Genomic DNA, 20,863 nt, shown 5'->3' on the forward strand with positions numbered 1-20,863 from the left:
TCAAAAATATAGTGGCATTGTTTTTTAAAATAGAAACATCCATTGTGCCTTTGTCTAGAGGCAGTAATCTACAATGGTCTTCATGCAAAATTTGAATGTTCCCTTGATAGATATTAGGTAATGTTTCGAAACTGTTCAGAGGTGGGTATAAAATATCAAAAGAAATATTAGATAAAACTGGCGATGCCTTCTTCAGCCATATTTTTGCATGAGATCTTCTGAATAGTGATAAGTGCTCCCTGATATATCTAGTTAACTTATTACTAGACAATTTGGGATCCAAAAACATAGTAGATTTTAAAAATATAAATATTGTGACATTTCTGACCCTATTTTAATGGATTTTAATTGGTCAGAATTTTATAGCTTGATTTATATGTCTGCAAGTTTGAACTTGTCATGTGCGTCAAAACTTAGGTAGTAGGTGATAATAATAGAATAACACGTGATGACGCTCTTAATAGTAGAGACCAATATTTGCTTAATGATTTCATGAAAATGGATAGATATGTTTTTTTACTTTTTTGATAGATATCTTAGATCTTGTTGAGGGACTGTGTATAATAAAACTAGGTTCATTGTTATATAGATACAAAATGTAGAAAAACCTGGACTTTAAAGTCCAACTATTTCATTGGTCTTCATGATATTGAAGGATTCATTAGAATATCAGGTCAGGTTCCTGCAGGTAAAAACAGCAGGGTCTAAATAAAGAAAAACCTGGACGTCTTAAGCAAATTTTTGATCTCTGATAATGTGGTGTTTGAGCTAGTGATGAGCAGTTTGAACTGGTAAAAATTGGGTAAATACTGTCGTGAGGTCAAAAATAGAAAAATGTGACCTTTCTAAGCATAATTTTCACAGTCTTATGAAATTTGTGAATAAGTTGCATCCATTCAGATGAGAACTCAGGTACAAGTTTTAAAATGGGGATCACCGTCCTATCCAGCAACTATTGGTCATTCGAGTCAAATTGAATACATACAAAGCCTTTATGTGACCTGTCTCCAAGCATATTTTATGATCTTACATTGAAAGGTTGGGTCTAAATTATTTTATTGATTTCTTTGGACCATGTGCTTAAAACTGGTCACTTAGTCCAAATTAATTTAGTAAATAACGAACGTCATACTATTTCACACATGGATATCATTGTTGCATAAGTGACGTGCATGGACTTGTTTTTTCTTGTTTAGTCATAAATTGACCTTATTCAACTTGGTTTCTTATGAATGATTCATATCTGATGATAGATTTTTTCAGCTCATTTTTTCCCAGTGTATTAATGAGTGCAGTCAAACATTCACTCAGAACTTGCTCATTTTATGACAAATTTGTCAATTTTACTGAATGGCTAGAACACATTATAGTGTTAAAGGGAGGATCCTCCTTAGGTATATTTTGAATAAGTTTAAAGACAATGATAAGTGCCAGAATTTTAATGGAGTACTTTATATTTTCAACAACTGAAATAAAAATCTATTGTTTTAATCCACTTCTATGTGAGTATGAGAAATTCTGAGGAAAACACATGTTTCCAATTAAAATACATTTCTGTATTGAAGTTATACATAATAACGAGTTTGTAAAAAAACACCTGAGCTTCATTTATGCAAACATTCATGAATTATTGAAAATGAATTGAAAATAAAGAATATATGCTGTCTAAGGAATGTGACATTATAGTTTGATATTTTAGTAAAGTAAATTTCTGAATAGTTCTGCACTGCAAGGTGCTTTACTCTGCAGTGGGCTTTAGGGTTTAGTCCGCTGCTCCAAATCACGTTATTACTTGTTCCTGAAATAGGGGTCATTAAATGGCATTAGAAACTGTTCTTAAATTTTCACTCTAGTTTTAGTGAACTTTCTTCATAGTTGTTAGTTAGAAGCGTACACACTGACTTTGAATTATATCATATCTTCACCTTGCAAATTCTCCAGCACTGTTTGCATCATGATATTTTACTTGGAACATTTTGTTTATATAAAACTGCAATATCTTGTCATAAAACATTTCTGAAAAGATGAAAACACCCTCAGGTTAATGGTGTGCTAGCTTTCTTTAGATGATAGGTTTTTGAGATATTTCCAGTGCAGAAAAAAAAAATCAGCACAGCTTGGCAATTATCATGTGATCAGAAGAATATATTCACAGAAAATTAATCATACTTAAAACTTGATTCCACAGATTAGGCTGTCCCTGTTGGCAAATTGAAAATCTATTACATAAAATCCTCAAGTTATATTCAATTTACCATGTTGTGTAAAAGATAAATGAAAGGTATGGTTGAAATGTTGGGAAACTGAAGCATTTTTCATTTTGAAGATTGAAATCACAGAGGAAAAAATACACTTTATATCAGTATCTAAATTTTGAAAATCTGGTAATATCTTCTTCTAAAATAGGTCATGCCTTGTTCCATTTTATGTTGTCTTTTCAAAGATACATCTTTCTGTTTCACGAGTTTTTGTGTCCATATCCCATACACCTGTGATGTAATGGCTGATACATATATATATATTTGTATTTTCCACAATCACCTGTTCTGATGAGTTATTTTGGCAGTAAAATAACTGAAACATTGATTACCTTTCCTGCCCTAAATCACACAGTATTGCATGAAATACATAGATACCTCAAGGCCTTTAACTGATAAGCCCTGAATAGGTTATAAGAAGCTTTTCAACCCCTGGATCAAGAATGATCACTATCAGATAACAATGGGAGGTTTGGATTTTATCAGGTTTTTTTGCTCTGATAAGCCCTCCTGTTTCTTCTTTTCGAATAAAAAAGTATTACCCATGCTCTTCTGTTCTGATTTTTCCTAATGATTATCTTTAACTTGAAAAAAATCTTTGTGATCTGTTTTTGAACAGTTTGAAGCAGAAGTTAGAAGTTTAGTGTTGAGCTTCACATGATTCATGTTGGGAACTGTTTAGATACCTGCTTGATTAAAAACAAAATATCTAATTTTTAATTGGAACATACTTCAATCAATTGGAACATTGTTCCGCTACTGCTGTGATAAATGAGCCAAGATTTTTTTTCACTCTTGGAATGGAATGTTGAACTTGCTGTTATGAGTAGTTAATCAAAGAGATACATTCCATGTATTGGTGAACTGGATGATATCTTTAATATTGAGTATGAGCTGTAATGTCATTCAATCAACTTTCTAGAGGGATTTTACAGGGATTTTATAGGGATTATCTTCTCTTGAAGAGTATTCTTCCAGGATCTGTCCTACATGTAGAATATTTCTGAAGAAAGTGATTTAGTTTTATTGAGACCATGTGATTTTTATGAAAAAATCTTGAGCTTGAAATATAAATAAGCAATGGATTCACTGATGAGTATTTTATAAACATAATTGATAATTATCTCAATTACCACACACCAATTTAAAATTGAAGATCTTTGTATTATTGTGTGAGGGATTCCTTTTCATATTTTTCTGTTTGAAGTTCCAGTATGTTTCTAAAGTTAGACACTGATGATGAGATGTTAGCATTGCTAGGTGATTATTTGGATTTATGATGAAAGTTGATAAATTCAGTTTTATAGGTCTGAAGCTTATAGCAACCACTGTTTGTGGCATTGAGTATGTGCTGGACTGATATTGTAATTAAAAGAAGAAAATGTTGCTTTATTGAAGTTGATGATATGCAGAAAAAATACAGCTACAAGCTGAAAAAGACACAGTGACCATTCACCCCGTTGAAAAAGCAAACAAACAAAAAAATAGCTGTAGAAAACTGTATTGTGATTGATGGCTAAAAACAGCAATAGTTAGTTATAAAGCACATCAGTTGGCAAAAGCAGAAGCAAAAGCTCAAAAAGCATATTTTAAGAAAAAGCATGTTTGTCAGAGAAAAAAAAATGCAGTGACCTGCTGGAATACTTAATAGATTGTAGGGATGTTCTCAATTATTATATGTTATGAAGTGTTTCATAAACATTAGTCCAGTGTTTTTGGAACCAGTGCCAAATGATTGATTGATGCGTTTGGTAACATGGATACTCAATATTTGATGTATGAGCTATCACCTGGAGGCCTGCACTAGATGATGTTTGTATGCAGTATACATATCTATTCTCTTACATTAACTAATTGATTCTAATTACTCTGGTATTTCTTTCTGGCAAGTTTTTCTTTGATGTTTCCTGGACATTTCTGTTGTTTTCCCACAGGGGATGTGAGAATGTTGTGCAAGAGGGAAATTTTCAGCAAAAATTGTGTCACTTTTTTTTTTCACTGAGGATAGTGTGAACCTGTGCATTAGGTGAGGCTACATTAAACCAGCTCAGACTGTATGCTGTCCATGCTAGTGTTTTAGTTGTATAAGTGTTTTTCAGTGAGATTTGCAATTCATGGTTTACATCTTGTATAGTTCTTTGTATCGATGCACATTTTATTATTTGAAATCCCTATTTGCTGAAAGTTTGGAATTTGGAATAAATGTTTTTAACAAGTCTCCTGTTACACTGGAACAGCTATAACAAACCATTTCTTTATGTGCACAATATGAAAGTATTTAAGTGAAATATTCTGTGAAACACAAAATGGATGAAAGAGGACATAGCAGTTATCATGAGGGGAGTGTCACCCCAACCTCACCAACACCTGACCTCCGGTGCAAGTCACTGTACACTGAGTGGAAATGTCCCGCATACTACCCATACCATTCATACAACAAGACAAAGGCAAAATCTGTAAGCAGTTTCTTTATTTGCATTATATAATTTATATTTAGCATTATAATTTGATGTATCACAGTATGCAGGCAAATGTTTAATGTTTTTGTTGAGTCTTCTATTTATTGTCCATGTTCCCAGAAAAGTCCTTTGGAAAGCTTGAATATGCATCTTCGTGTGGCAGATCACCCAATTGTCAGGTCTTGCTACTTTGTGAATGTAGCTAACTCTTAATGTTCCTTTTGAGGAAAAACAAATGAGTTGTCTCCCTTATACTGCAAAAAGAAAAAACAGTACTGCAACATGTTCTATTTTCTGCAAGAACTCTGATTACCCTAATCATTCAATCTTTGAAAAAAGATAACATCATTATCAGAGTATAGACAGGATGGACTAGAGAGATAAGGTGATATAGCAATTTCCTTTTGATCTGATATGCACACCAAAACAAGTTATCTACAAATATACTTAACATAAGAGATTCTGCTCTTTGCTGCTGTCGACAGCTAATTTATTTGTTGAGTTTGTGATTCTACCTTCAGATAAATCTTGTATTTTCCAGAAAATACCTGCTTGTTGATTAACCTGAAGACATTCCAGATCTCATTATGGAGACAGGGAATCAAAGTCTCTGACTAACAAAGACTGGGAGATTAAATTCTCTGACATACATTTAATACAATTCATTTATTTGAAAGTAGGCTTATGAGTATCATAGGAGTGCATTTTTAAAATTAGCATATTGCAGTCCAGTTCTGATATGTGTACCAATACTTGTGACTTGGTTAACTTTTTTGCCCGTTTCTTTGACAAGTTGTTGTAAAAAAATAGAAAAAATGATCAAAATTTCTTTTTTGAATTATGCGCATTGACTTTTGTAAAGGCTAGGGTCTGTATTTGTCAATGTTTTGTGTCTGAACCTCAAACTGTTAAAGGCTGAATTTTTATTTCACCATTTAGCGCAGATTGTCATGAAACTTCGTATGAATGTGCATTTAGCAGCTACATACTTGGTAAAGGTACACCAGTATATATTTGATGTGAACAGAGTTAACACTTCGGATATTTACAGTTCTCATTATAAGTATCTAGAGCTGTAAGAAAGACATATGAGCCGCGCCATGATAAAACCAGCATAGTGGCTTTGCGACCAGCATGGATCCAGACCAGCCTGCGCATCTGCTCAGTCTGGTCAGGATCCATGCTGTTTGCTTTCAAAGCCTATTACAATTAGAGAAACCATAAGCGAACAGCATGGATTCTGACCAGACTGTGCAGGCTGGTCTGGATCCATGCTGGTCGCAAAGCCACTATGTTGGTTTTCTCATGGCACTGCTCAATTATATCAATCAAAGTGTACTGGCAAGACCAAATGAAAGAAATTATGAACAACTTTGAGCAGTGATTGACAATAGTAAACATTGTCTGAAGTTTTCTTATGTTGATCTAGATACTGGTTCAAAGTTGTCAATACAGTATACAGGGTCAATAAGAAACGTTAGATAAGCTTCTTTTCTGGCCCCTGTTTACAGTCCTGGTTTCATTATATCAGAATTGATGAAATTGAACTTACTTTCTCGTGCAGAATAACAGGACTTTTTTCTGCTTTGAGAGCCTAGAGCAAAAACGGATTAGCAGCATATAGACAAAGAAGGCAGATAGCCCCTTTTTTGCTTTACTCCCTGGATTGATTGTTTGTGTGATGTCATTGACAGTAAAAAGAGAATAATCCTAGAATTTTCAATATAAACATTGCATAAGTCTTCTTGTTTCGCATTCAGCTGTGATCATTTTTTTAAAGTGAAAATTCTTAAAGTATAATATTGGTATTGTCCGAGAAATTGGACTTTTGCTCTTACAGTTATTGTTTAAAAACCTTGCTTCAGGTATTTCAAGATTGTCTCCCTTGCCTAGATGCAAGTCTTTCTCTAAGAATAAATAGAGTTTGAATCTATTTCACAATTTATGGCCATTAGAAAATGTACATCCATTCATTTTAAAAAGTAATTTCACAAACCATGCCAAGAAATTCTGCAATGATTCATGGCTTAAAGGCAAACAATTCTCAATCTAAAGGGAGATAATTCATAATCGGGGTAATGTTTGTTCAGATTGATAAGATGTGGCTGTAAAATGTATAGAAATGTAAGTTTTGACACCAGAAACAGATAGTTTCTCAGCTGATTTAATCAAGAACAGTTTTATCTTACCCGTAATCCATCACAACATTCAATGATTTTTTTCTGTTTCTACAGGAAATATAGATCATTTTTTCGGTTTTATGTCTATAGATAATCTTTTATTTCTGTAGCAGTTACTATTTCAATTCAAGTCTGTTATTCCATTTCTGTTTTTCATAATGAAGGCACGATGGGACCTGGTTTAAAGTTCTAAATATTTGGAAAACATGTTTTTTTCTAGGTAGTGTAAAATAGAAATTGTAATACCCAAATCTTAATTGATAATTTACACAGGTCTGATGCGGCGATTACGCTAAAATGGATCCAACGAATCATATCTTATTGACTTTGGAAAACAGCCATGATATAATGCTACTGACTTAACATAATAATTTAATTATTATTAATTTACATTTTGAACATTTTCTGTCTATTTTCTTTGTAATCATCCTATTTTTATACCTACAAATTTAGTGCAAGTACTATCCTTAAGTTTTATTTATTTGTTAGAAAAGAATTTTTGAAAATCTCACAAAGAACAATTGCACAAAAAAAGCAATTATAGGATGAAAAAAAGTCTTAATTTTAAGGAAGAAAAATGATGAATTGGCAATTTATTTAGGATGACTCAGCATTTTATATTATTTTATGTGATTGGGCTGTCATCCGGCATATCGCATATATGGAAGAGTAAGTTTTACTCCTAAGAAAGCCAGAATTAATGTGTCTATTCTCTTGGCGAATTATATGGCAGAAATATTTCTGTGATTTGAATTTAGATTGCTTATTTAGCTGATATGCCTGAACTTTTCTGCTCTCTATTTTGAGAGAGCTTTGGAGTTTTTTTCCTCCAGTTTTGAAGAGTGACATAATCCTGCTTTCTATTTAAGAGAGCTTTAGATTTTTTCCCTTCCAGTTTTGAAAAGTGACATTATGTGCAGCTGAGAAATGCATTTTGATTTTGAATATATGATAACTGTATTTTTAGTGCAGCAATTTTAATTTTAACTTTGGTTTGGTTATGATGTGATTCAGTCAGATTTTCACAGGAGAAAATGAAAAATCTTCATTGAAGAATATTGGATAATAGTAAAATCTTTCTATGGGAAAATTGAAAGATTGTTTGAAACAACTAAGAGATAAATGTTGTATGAGTGGAAACAATCATAAATATTAATCTCTCTTGGCATAAAACATGGCATTTCATCAGTAATGTCTGTAGTTGTCTTTTTTCATGGGTGCTTTTGATAGATTTTTTTTGTGATTACTTCCCTTTGGCCTACTTGCAGCAGTGTAGAATCTTCCAAGAAATATATTTGATAAGGATCTAGTTTTACCTTTTTACAGTCTTCTTATGACACAGTTATATATGAGCTTCTGCTACTTCTATTTTTATATACTGTCTTAGCAGCTCTTTTATATTGGCAAACCACTCTAGATTGTGTGTGTGGGAATCGCAACTTTTTTTATTAGATAATTTGATATGTCTTGAAGCAGGACTTACGTTTTTTGCTTTAATTGCTGCAAATGTTTATGTTAACCAGTTTGATAAGTTTTAATCAGTGAACTGAAATATATTAATTTAAAATGATTTTTAATAAAGAAATCTTGATATAACGGGACTGGACTGTCATAGGATATAAGCATGAGTTCAAAAAGTGATATGGAATGGGATGTCTCGGACCAATGGCAGGTATAAGCATTGATTTCAATTCTTACTTGACTAATAAGGTTGCAGGTACCCTATTTATCATTTTGCAGGTGATCTATTATGGGCATTTAATGGCATAATTTTTTTATTTTTCAATCATGAGAGGTAAGTAGAATGGGAAGAATCATCTGAAGACCTTGTTATTGTATTGTATGTAAACTTAACTTCAATATTTCTTTTTTATTGAATAGAAATTATGCTTGATTGTCTTGTTTCCAAACATTTCTGCAGATGTTTTATTTAATGATGTCCAGTTTGATGACAAAGGACAACACTTTATTGTCTTGTGTGTCAGAATTTTGGATGTACCTGTAGAAATGTGCAGAGTTATACAGTAGGTGGTTCAATCCAAGTGCTAGCTTGAGTACATAAAAATTCGGTCTTGATGATTTAAATGGCTTATAACCTAATAAAAAAAGAAGCAGAAATATCTTTTGGAGCAATTTTGTATTTTGAAAATCTTGTTTTAAGAACAGAAAAATTTGCATTCATGAATTTTAAAACAGATTGGAATTTAAAAAAGGGATGTTATATAATTTGTATATTGTAAAGCATATGTCACAAGGGATGATCTTAAAATGATTTCCTCCCTCACCATGATTTAAAATGTTTAAGTTTTTTAGTCTGTTTGTCAGTTTCTTTGCAGAACTTTGATTTAAAATGTAAATTTTCATTTTTTGTATGGAAATTGCAGAAACTTTATTCGGTCAACTTTAAGATGTTTCTGTATCTGCCTTTTGTTGTGTTTTTTTTCCGCAATTAAGTTTCCAGGGAGTTTCTAGCTTTATCCATTTTAGGAACTTTGGAATTATCTTGGAAATTGTTACAGAATCTGCGGAAGTCACCTAATTTTGAAAGCTGCACTTATTTCATCTCCCCAAAAGGCTATAATTAAGTGTACCTCTTACAAAATAGCAAGTGAAAGCTTACAAGAAAATGTATAGATTTCTGCAGAATACTGTAAGGACCATTTGAGCACCATGTTGTCATTGGCAGAACACAAAGGTGTAACACTAGAGTCAAGGTCAAAGAAGGGACACCACACTTGATGGTAAAAGAATGGAGGGTATGACATAATGGTACAACACAATGTACAATGGTATGATGCAGTGCAAATCAGTTTAGTAGTTTGCATCGTAGTGGGTCTGTCATTGCATTCTAATATCTCTAGACATGTAGCTACATGTCATGCCAACACAGCATACCCTCCTTTTCCTCTTTCACACCCCCTCCCCCCACCCCCCACTCACACACACCACATAGTGCCATACCTAGCACTGTGGTGACAGTTTTGAAGGAAATTAGCATAAATATTCAACTCATAAGGTGAAACATGATCTCATGAACTTTGGTTTTCAATAGTGTCAGGTCAAGGTCATGCATAAAAAGTAGAAAGTGTGACGAGGTTAATGCTTGAGCTTTTCAAGTAGAAATGAAAACAGTTGAACAAGGTAGCTCAATAAATTGCAAAAGGGAATAATTTAATCTGACCCAAATTTCATACAAAGTTATTTGTTATGATTTACACAACTTTATTTAAGATACACCCAAAATATCCCAGCTAGAATCCTAGTAATAATTTTCCATTTTGCAAAATGTTCAAAAAGAAGTATTAAGCTGAATGTTAGATTTATCTGATTACTAGCTGATACAAACAAATTATTCTGGCTTGCGCCAAGCACTCCATGCTGGCAAATCCACTTCACTTTACATCGCCCCAGGACAAATCCTAGGGTCTTAAATCTTTTGGCAAGCATCTATAGATGAATCTACTATTCTGCCCGTGGATAGCGCAGAAAATATATATCTGTTATAGCCTAGAAACCAATAATACAGCAGTTGGGTTTAATCTTAAACATCTTTAATAAAAGCAAAAATCAGCAAGCCTCACCCTGGCTTTATGATAGTTTTGACTTTGGAATTTTCTGATATGAAAATTGTATGAAAGATAAGCTGAACATTGAAGATTCTTGTCAAGTGTGCTACAAGGTTGTGCAGTTTCTTTTTTTGTTCAGATGTACAAGTTTCCATCAGAGTGTTTATTGTTCTGTTTGAAAAAAGATTTTAAAAAATGCTGTCAAGAAAGCATGATCAGTATTAAATGTACTTATTCTATAAAAATATACAATTTTTTACCCTTTCTGTTCTTTAATTTGTTGGAGCTTCTTTTCATTCCAGAAATACTAAAGTTGAAATGAATTCGGAAATCAACCACATGTATAGTGTGCTTGCAAAGTTATATCCAGCTTTTCTGCCTTAGATCCAAATTGTAATTTGAATGCTGTAAAGAGAAAAGTGCATTTTCTGAGGCTTAAGGTATTGCACACAGCAGTTGAATTATTGACAAAACTCTTTGAAATGGCTAAAGCAGAAATCCTTCTTTTATTACCTGCAGATTTCAAGAATTTACTATAAATGTTTGAAGACATTGATTCTCTTTTGTTCAGGTTTATCAGATTGTATATTAGTGATAGAAGTTATTCTTTCTTCCAGTGAGGAAAAGGGTAATTGAAATAAAATTTAAAACTTAACAAGAAATACCAAACTATTAATTGAAAATGTTACTGAAAATAAAAAGAAATCACTTACATGAAAATTATAAATTAATTGAAGAAAAATTATTAAAACTGTAAAGAAAAAATCCCATCTATTTGAAGAAATTGTAATATTAGAAAATTATATAACGATAAAATTTATTTAGAAATTTATAGAAATTAAACTCCCTATAAATTAGTTGAAGAAAATATTTAAAACTTAATGAGAGAAATTCCTATATATTGTAGGTATTCTATGATGAAGAGACCAAGAAATACATGTGTACAGTATTAAAGATTGTCCAATTAAGATAATCGGCTTATTTATAGAGGCAGGTGCTGGCAACCAGTTTCTGAGTTGACCCTGTAAATCTACAACATTAATTTGAATTACTACAACATATACTTGTGATTTATCTCCAAGATTCTAGTAAATCAGAGGTTATTTTTTCTCTGGAATGTTCAGAAAGTGGCTTTTCTGGTTTTCTAGGTGTCAGAAAACAGTGAAACTGTCACCTTCTGGGAGAATTTCCTCTTTTTTGTTTGCATTTGCAACCTCTCTGGCTTCAGTTGTCAGTGTCATTGATACTTTCACTTGTAGTGAACATTTAAGTGTACAAAAACTTTTTTCAGAAATATTTTAATGGAATTCAACAAAATAAAAAAAAAAGATCTTTAAAAAGTTGCCTTTCCTGACTATAATTATCAGAATTTAACCAGAGTTATCTTTCCTGATCTTTCCTAATCAATCATGATTGATTAATGTATTCAGGGTAACATATTTGTTTTAGCAATTACTTTATCCTAGTTACATGAATTGTTTGTTTTTGTTTCCACAGTAAATAATTCCCTAGATTTTATTGCCAGTTCTGTCGCTCAATTAGAATAAAACATTGAAGTTGCATTAAGTTTTATTTTGAAAAGCACGTTGATAAACATATGGCTGTAAATTTAATGGAGGATAAACAAAAGAAAAAAATGCACATATGTTTCATTGAAGACAGTAAATGGTTTTAGGGTACATTTGACTGTTAATGAAAGGTGCTACAGATTTAAAGTACACAATCTGACTGATTATGTCCTAGCTAAATTACATGATGTGTTACAGTATTACTTTGTCAGCTGTTTTGTAAATCCCAGAAAACCTTGATTTAATTAATGAACGATTACCATGTTAATGCATTATTATTTTTCAAGTTGAAGAAGTACAAAGCTAAACAACAGCCTGAATGAAAAAGAAAATTTTATTTTCAGTCTCAGTTTATGGAACTTTTATTGCAGAAAGAACATATAAATATGTCCTCTCCCCCCCCCCCCCCCCCCCCCCCCCACCCCACTTCAATTATGGATACAATATATTCCTTGTGTCTGTATACAGCCTCAAATTAAAACATGTTATATGTAAATAAACCACTTTGACTGATTGACTAGTAATCATTAGAAAACCATTTTCTGCCTAAAAAGATTTGAAGGGGCGATTAGGATTCTTGTACTAAGAAGAAACCCCTAGGATATGATCATATCTATGCATTATCACATCTATGAATATACAAGTGGCAGTTTTTGAAGTAAAGAAGCTACTTAAGCCTGTTGGTCAGTTTTCTAGGCAGAAAATGCTAATACCACCAAAAAATGCTAATATCACCATGAGGTAATTTGGTAATGGCAATACTTGAATGAAGATATATTCCTTCCTAGACTATTTCCTGTCATTACTTTAAGTTTGTTGCCAAAAATCAGCTGGATTTTCCTAGAATAATAAAAAATATTGACTTCTTGTCTCAAGATAAGGGTTTATTGAAGACTTAGTATAAAAAGTTGTCGGAACATATTTATACTTTGGCAGAAAAGGGTATACATAATATCTGTTGTCTAGGTGGTAACATAGAAAGAATACTGTTGGATTTGATTGAGATTTTAACAGAAGCTGAAATGCTAAAATTTCGTTTGGATAAATCATTAAAAAGGAAGAAATTGCAAAAGAAAGAATCAAATGAAATTTACACAGTCAAAGTTGAAGCTGAAAATGTTAACAGAGAAGTTAATACTACTGAAGTACCTAAAGTATGTGCAAGTTCTAAAGTACAGAACACATTAGAAGAGGAGCAGAATTTTGATCAAGATAAGTTGAAATATTCCAATTTAAAGACTGGAATTTGTAATATTGAAGCAGTTTCAAGCATTAATGATGATATTAAAAAAGACTTAGATCTCAGTGCCTGTAAATTTGAAATGGCAATGAAGGGTTCTTGGAATGATGTTAACAAAGCAGGAAAAGTAGATGCAAAAGGCGAAAAGGCAGCAGAATTTGAAACACATAAGAGAAGTAAAAGCAGGGAAGCTATACAAATCAAAAAAATCATTCCTGAAAATGACTCTCTGTTGAAGGCAAACCAGACTAAATTTGGAAAAGGTTCTAGGTCATTAGAAGACCTTGGAATGACTTTTGGTGGCATTGCTAAAAGTAAACTTAAAACAAAACATATTAACAATCACAGTTTAACTGATGTTAATAAGGGTTTTGCAGGTGGATTAGCAACTGTTCAAAAGGTGGATGCTGGAAATAATATAATCGAAGCTGTAAAAGATGATAAAAGTTATTCTGAGAAGTTAGATGTATCAAACAAACTTGCTACAGGTAATCCAGAAGTTGAAAAGCAGGATACGGAAAAGTTAAAAGAGCTTAAATCAGTGGAAAGACATCAAAAGTCTGTGGAAGAGCCAGACCTTCTCTGGGATGTCTCTAATGATTGGATGGTGAGATGATAAAGCACAGTTGTACATATTTTACTAATATCAGTTCAAACAACTTTCTCTTTCAGTTTACTTGCATTGTTTTGTTTAACAGTATTTTCAGCTTAACTGTTGTAAGTTATCGTTCCAGTGTTCCTATAGGTTTCTTGCTAGCAAATAAATTGCAACTAGCTGTTCCATGTTCAACAGAGGTAGAGAGTCAAAGGACTTTTGACTTACAGTCTTTGGTGACCTTTGCCTGTCTTGACTCTGACAACTAATGTGGTCTCCCTATAGAGATAGCAAGGCAGGTTTGATATGGGAGGGGGACTTGATTAGGAAGGGATATTTCCTAGGTTCAGTTTTGTAAGAAGTGTCATATATATCAGACAAATGTAATAATGGGGAAGAAATGAGCTGGAGGTGGTAATGTCAATATTTATAACACCTATGGTGTTGTATTTCCCAAGAGTGTCTGCGAACATAGACAATGGCTTTTTCTGGGAATATATGTGTTTCCTTGTAAATAAATCTTACGTGTCTCTTGAAATTGACTGGCTGATTTTCTTCTATATATATATATGTTGTACAAAATGTAGTAAATGAAGGGTGAAGCTTAATAGACGTAAATGTCAGACAGTTTAGTAGAAGTATTTTAATGTAAGTAAATAAGAATATATTTTGGTTATTCTTTTTTGAGAAACTTGCTGAATTGACCAGAGTTTCTTTTGAAGGTTTATTTATGTTATGAAAAGCAACTCCAGTTCAAGACTCCTTAACAAAATGTAAATAAAAATGAACCACTATAAAGCTCTGATCAATGCCTTTTCTAGTTTTGATTGACCAGAACTGTAAATAGTATCAGGTCTCACTCCATATGTCTTTGATTTGTTTCCTCTTTATGGAAGTTAAGAGCTGGTTTGCTTTTGATGATAAATTACCATCCATTATGAACAATTTGACAATGTTGACTCACTTCGATTATTAATGATTTTCTGAAGAGAAAAATTTGTGTTTTTGTAACTCTGCAAAAATTGGATTTCTGTTGATTTATTTGGTAGAAGATAGGGTAATTTTGCACAAAATGTTTGATTTGATATTGGCCTGAACTTTTGCCATCATTAATGTTCTATTGCTTGTAGCTGGTTTTGTGTGCTCAGTGTTTTATCAAGAGGGTTTTGTTATAATTATTGTTGACTTACTTGGAAATGGGTCATTTTTTATGCCATGAGAATAGCCATTACTTTGTCAGCAATGAATACTTGGAAAGCTAGAGCATTTCAAGTGTTTGTTCACTTATAGAAATCTAATGCTTTTTTTCTGACTTCTAACTTGTATTGTAATTGGCAGTTTCTGGTATTTTCTTGATCTACTCCATTTTCCTTGAGAATCTTCAATTCCTTTTGTTATTTACTTCTGTTTAGAGACGAAACGAAATGACAGTACATTCTAACTTGAAAAACCAACTAGATTTCTTGTATTCTTGAACAGAAATCATATATATTCCCTTTTCCTACACGTCTTTAAGAATGTGTCTTTCCTTAATCATTATTTAGGTCATTTTGTATACCAAAGAAAATTATTTTAAAAAGACATGAACAAATAATGCAGAAAACAGGCTTAAAATTAATTTGTATCTTGCTATCTTCCATGAGCTTCATTCTTGATGTAGCCTTTTGATCCAGTATATAATCGCTGTCAGCATTATTGTATCTTTCTTCCATCTAAGGAGAAGTTTATATGTTGTTACAAAACAGGCTCAAAATTAAATTGTATCTTACTGTCTGCTATAATTTTTTTCATAACTTCATTCTTGGTGTAACGTTTTGATCCAGTATAATCACTCAGATTGATTGTAATTGTTTCTTCCATCTTTGGAGTAGTTCCTTGTTCCAGTATGATCACATGCAGATACTGTATTGTTTTTACGTACCTTCTGTTTTGGAATTTCATTTATCTTTCTCTCCGTCTTTACATGAACTTTTTAAGTTTGCTACATTTAATTTTTAAATGCCTTTGTAATATTTCCCAAGTTATCTTTATTTGCTGATAATCTGATAATATGGACCAAAGCAACTTCAAAAAAACAGTAAAATACTGATGAGGCAATGTCTGGAAGTAGAATTGTCATTAAGTTAAGAATTCTTAGCAACATAGGCTGTTTAATGATTACCAAACCCTAAAATGATATTTAAAGAAATCTTTAAAAATACTCAGTAATAGATTAATCATATCGGAACAAGTTTGAATTTTGCTCTAACTAATGTGTGCAAATTTTAAAGTTTCTTGTATTTATGTGTATTTTCAACTTTATTTCTGCTAAAGGCAACACATCAGTTTCTCATTTATTGTGAGGTTGATATTGTGAAATGTTTTAGTTGTAGCTAACAGGCTATCAAGTTTTTACTGCTTTAGAAACTGATGTTCATTTTTTATCTCTGAAAGATAGTTGGACTGAATGATGAATATGAATTATTTTCTTAAAGAATGACTCAATATTTGTTTAGTTTGTCTTTTGACATCTCTCAGAAGCTTTTCTTTACATAATCAGTAGGAACAATCTCATCTCCTTGGCAATTCAATGGTATATCATTCTGGAATTTCATTACTTTTCTCTGTTTTTCCATGTCAAGGTAGTCTTGGAAAAACCATGCCAAACAGCCTACCCCACTCCTACCTGATATGAAACATTTTATGTTTCTATCAAAAAACATGGCATTTGTCAAAATTTCATCAGCTGTAGATGATAAGAGCCAATTCTGTCAGGTAATGAGCTTGTTTATACATTTTAGTTGTGTGAGTTTTGGCAAATTTTTACCTGTTCTTATTTTGATAAATGTCATGGTGTTTTATTTAAATGTAGAAAAGCAAGTTGATATGGACACGTTTTCATTCAAGATTTAGCATTTTTTTTTAGAAATAGCAATTTTTAGAAGTGTAACTGCAAATGTGATGGTTGCCTTTAGATCATAAAATGTAAAACTTATATAGTTTATTATGTTCACCTCGGGTAGAATCGGGTTTTGTTCAAAATGTCCAATTCTTATTTTTTTGCTGAGATTGCAAATTGTGGTACAGATATAAAAGGAAGAACAACTCATGGCATTGTCTTGAATTTATAGAGAACAAATTGACATTGTGATATAAAACACAGCTTTTTATTGCTTCTTGATACAGTGGGGAGACAAGATTAGCCATTACCTATGGGACACTAATGCACATACAGATAGACTACTTTATAGAATCAAGGATAAAGTATTACATAAATCAGTTTGCATATTCAAAATAAATATTCAGATGTCTGAAATGTTTTCAATATTCAGCAGTTAATGGTGACTTTTGTCTCATGATGTAAAATTTTGCTAGTTAAGTCGTTGTCCAGAAGGAGTATTGGCACAGGATTTCGCAAGCTTTAAAAAGTATTAATACATTATAAGTGACAATTTTATGTACTTTTATTGTTTCTAAATGCCTTTTGTGTACTTTAATTGTTTGTAAATGCCTTAAATCTTTCTCAGAGCAGCTTTACAGAAAAAGTAACATAATTTCAAACACTGAAGTCATATTACTGTTACAGATACTCTGATATTGTGGCTGTTTTTTGCAGTTATACTCAAATTTGTTTTGCAATGCTGCATAATGTACTTAATATTGCCCCATTGGAGCAAAAAGGTACCATAGCCTTCTTTAATTATCAGCACTTGGTACCTTTTTGCTCCAAGGGGGCAATCTTAATGTGATATCATAATAGTTAAAAAGGAGTAAGAAATACTTTTGTAATAAAGTCCTAACAACTTTAAACATTTATTGCTTTATTTAATTATAACCAGTTAGCATTGCATTAAGATAGGTCTATGACTGTCACAGATCATTTAGATTTCAACTAAAATTGTTTAAACCCCTATGTCAGTAATTAACCATTAATGTAATTGTTTGTCATTTACAGAAGTCTGCTTTGTTTTGAGTAATTGAAATACCAGGAGTTATCAACTAAAACATGTCAGTTGTTTTCTTTATAGATCTGTGGTTGAAAAGAATTGCTATAATCTTCTTTGTCTTATTTTCTGAGATTTAAAAGTTGTAATGGTTTTAATATATGTGGTTATTTGTCATCATAAATCAAAAATTCTTACTGAAACTTGGCACCAATGTGGTTTTTCCAGCTATCCAGAATAATACAAAGTTTAAGTAGTATCGGTTTAAGTAGTATCGTAACCGTGTATAATTTGGAAAATAAAATTTAGTTGTCCGACATATAGAGAAAAATCATAGACATTTAACTTCGTCAGCAAACACTTTTTTTATTTCTTAATTAAATATAATCTTGAACCATGGCTGTATAAGGATAGTGAGTTGGAATTTTGTTTCTTTGAAAAATCTGAAATTTGCATTGTTTGCATAATCATTTGCATATGGGAAATTAAGGTTAGAATGTTCTGTGAGAAAACAGGAAGAGATATTGGCAGGTTGCGTGCATGCAAGGAATAGTGCTATATATTGTAACCTCATTAACAGAAGAATGTTGTCTGTCAACATTATTATACTGTATGATACTTCCCTCAAAACATTGTTCCATACCTTCTTCATGCTTGTTTTATGAGTGCCTCTTTTACAACAGATTGAAAAAGAAGGATTTTCAAAGAAGTTTTTGGATTTATATGGAAGATGTACACTTGAATAGATATGTTTTATCCTTATACCCTTAAACACTTCAATGGTTGCAGTTACTGTTTACTAGATGATCATTACAACCTGTTTGTTTTGTTTTAGTGCCATTTGTCAGCAGTGTTTCACTTAAGTATGGGCAGTTAACCTTACCAGTGTTCCTGGATTCTGTACTAGTACTACCTGGTTCTTTTCAAGTATCTGCCAACTTCTTCACATGAATAAGAGGTGGAGGATGAAATGTCTGCAGACACAATTTCTTTAAACAAAATGTCACAGCTGAGAAATCATTAGAAACTATTCAGGCAGTTGTCACCCATTGAATTACAAAAAGAAGCTGATTCATTGTCATCAAAACCTAGCAACCAGTCTGGTCCTATAACAGGTCAAACCTATATACAAGGTTGAGTAGGTGGTGCAAAAAGTTAATGCCAGTAAAGAAAGAGGGATTATTATAGATTATTGTGTTGTAAGCCAAAGAATTTTGTCTGTCAATACATTTCAAAGTCCCTGTAGGTCTACAAGTCTCAAACAAACAATTAGAGATATCAACATACACTAATGATGCCAAAACTTTGGTGGTGATTAAACTGTTTCTATTGTTGCTGTTAGAAATGACTTTAGTTTCTAGGTGCATTTGTGGGAGTATGTAAGAAAAGATCGGAGTGTTACACAGTTCTGCTTGTCTAAAACTTTAGAAAATAGTCCATTTTAAGATGATAATATGTTAAAATTACCAAGTTGTTTGCTGAAGTGATATTGGGGCATCATTTCAATACTACTCTGGTCAGTACATTTTGACATTGTCATTTTAAAAGATATAAGCTACAAACATATAAAAATGTAAGTAAATATATTGCAGTATGCTTTCTGACCATAATAGCGTGCCTACTTTGAAACCTCAAAGTTATTATTGTGCTAACCTTGCATCTATAGCCAGAAAACAAACCCAAGCCACATAAGTAACCGCTTATTATTTTATATAATGCTGAGTCTGAAAATAGTTCTGCACAAACAAAATAGATCTAATAATAATCTTGACAGTTCTGATGCAGAAGGAGTCCCAAAATAATATACTGAAAGTCATTAGATCACTTTGAGAAATGGTTTGTAAGAAAATTGTCTTAATTCCTTGGGGGTTTAGTGCACTTCAGGACTGAGGTGAAGAGACATATAAATAATTAAACGAATAATGCCATTTTCTCTTCTTGTTATCCATAAAGTTCTTGAAATATTTATCACTAAATTATTTGTAAACAAAATTTTCTTTATGTAATTGATAACGTAATTATTAACAGGAAGCAAATATTTTTAGTTTAATTATTATACGCCAAAAGGGACGTATTATGTTACAATGCCGGTGTCTGTCCATCCGTCCGTCTGACTTTCTGGTGTCATTTAGCAATTTCGTGTTCGCTCTGTAACTCTTGAACCCCTTGAAGGATTTCAAAGAAACTTGACACAAATGTTCACCACATCGAGATAATGTGCAGAGTGCATGTTTTGGATGACTCTCTTCAAGGTCAAGGTCACACTCAGAGGTCAAAGGTCATATGACTTTGTTTTGTGTCAGCTCTGTAACCCTTGAACTGCATGAAGGATTTTAAAGAAACTTGGCACAAATGTTCACCACATCACGATGATGTGCAGCATGTTTCGGATGGCTCACTTTAAGGTCAAGGTCACACTTTAATGTCAAAGGTCATACCTTCGGGCATTATGAGCATGCATTTCAGTGCTCTTGTTATAATATGTTACAAAGTGTGCCTGCGATTTTATGAGAATGTATCATTGGATCATATGAATCGATCATAAAGGAATAATTTATTGTTTGATGGATATGTTCATGAATTTATTTAATTTTGACCTGTTCTTATATCCATGCAGAATGCATGATTCTTTAAACTGCGCAAATAGATTTGTTTTCTTAATCTAACGCAGATCTTCCACCGGGAACGAACTTGGCAGATGCGGTCTTCTGCTCGGAATGTTTTTGTAATAGCAAAATACTATCTGATTTATTGTCATAAAGATTTTATCAAAGTTTTATGTGTTATGGAATGATTCACTATGTGGTAATGTTTTCTAACTATAATTGCGCCCAAAAAAAAGCATGCATCAAAGAACAGAGATTTTTTGGTCCGATTAATTCTGCCGAAATCTGTTGTGATTTAGTTTATTTCTTTTTCTTCACATTTTGTAAAAAAAAGAATAACATTAAATATGTCTAAATTTCAGGTGTGTTAACATTAACTGTATAGTCTTAGGTTGTTCTGAAAATAGCCTCCAAAACTGAAACTTCTGGAAACAAGAGTTACCTGCCCATTAAAAAAAAGATTGATTT

The 20,863-nt window shown here is 32.3% G+C and overlaps 1 protein-coding gene across 1 annotated transcript in view; it reads left to right on the plus strand.

The window, feature by feature from the left end:
- The window catches only part of LOC123552244 (neuron navigator 3-like), a 227,660-nt gene that overhangs the window by 154,129 nt on the left and 52,668 nt on the right, over positions 1-20,863 (plus strand). The window contains exons 13-14 of the mRNA XM_053542290.1: positions 11,035-11,091; positions 12,998-13,878. Of these exons, the coding sequence (XP_053398265.1) occupies positions 11,035-11,091; positions 12,998-13,878 (938 nt within the window). The remainder of the gene's footprint in view (positions 1-11,034; positions 11,092-12,997; positions 13,879-20,863) is intronic.

The sequence above is a fragment of the Mercenaria mercenaria genome, chromosome 4 (genome assembly GCF_021730395.1).
Source record: "Mercenaria mercenaria strain notata chromosome 4, MADL_Memer_1, whole genome shotgun sequence".
NCBI lineage: Eukaryota > Metazoa > Mollusca > Bivalvia > Venerida > Veneridae > Mercenaria > Mercenaria mercenaria.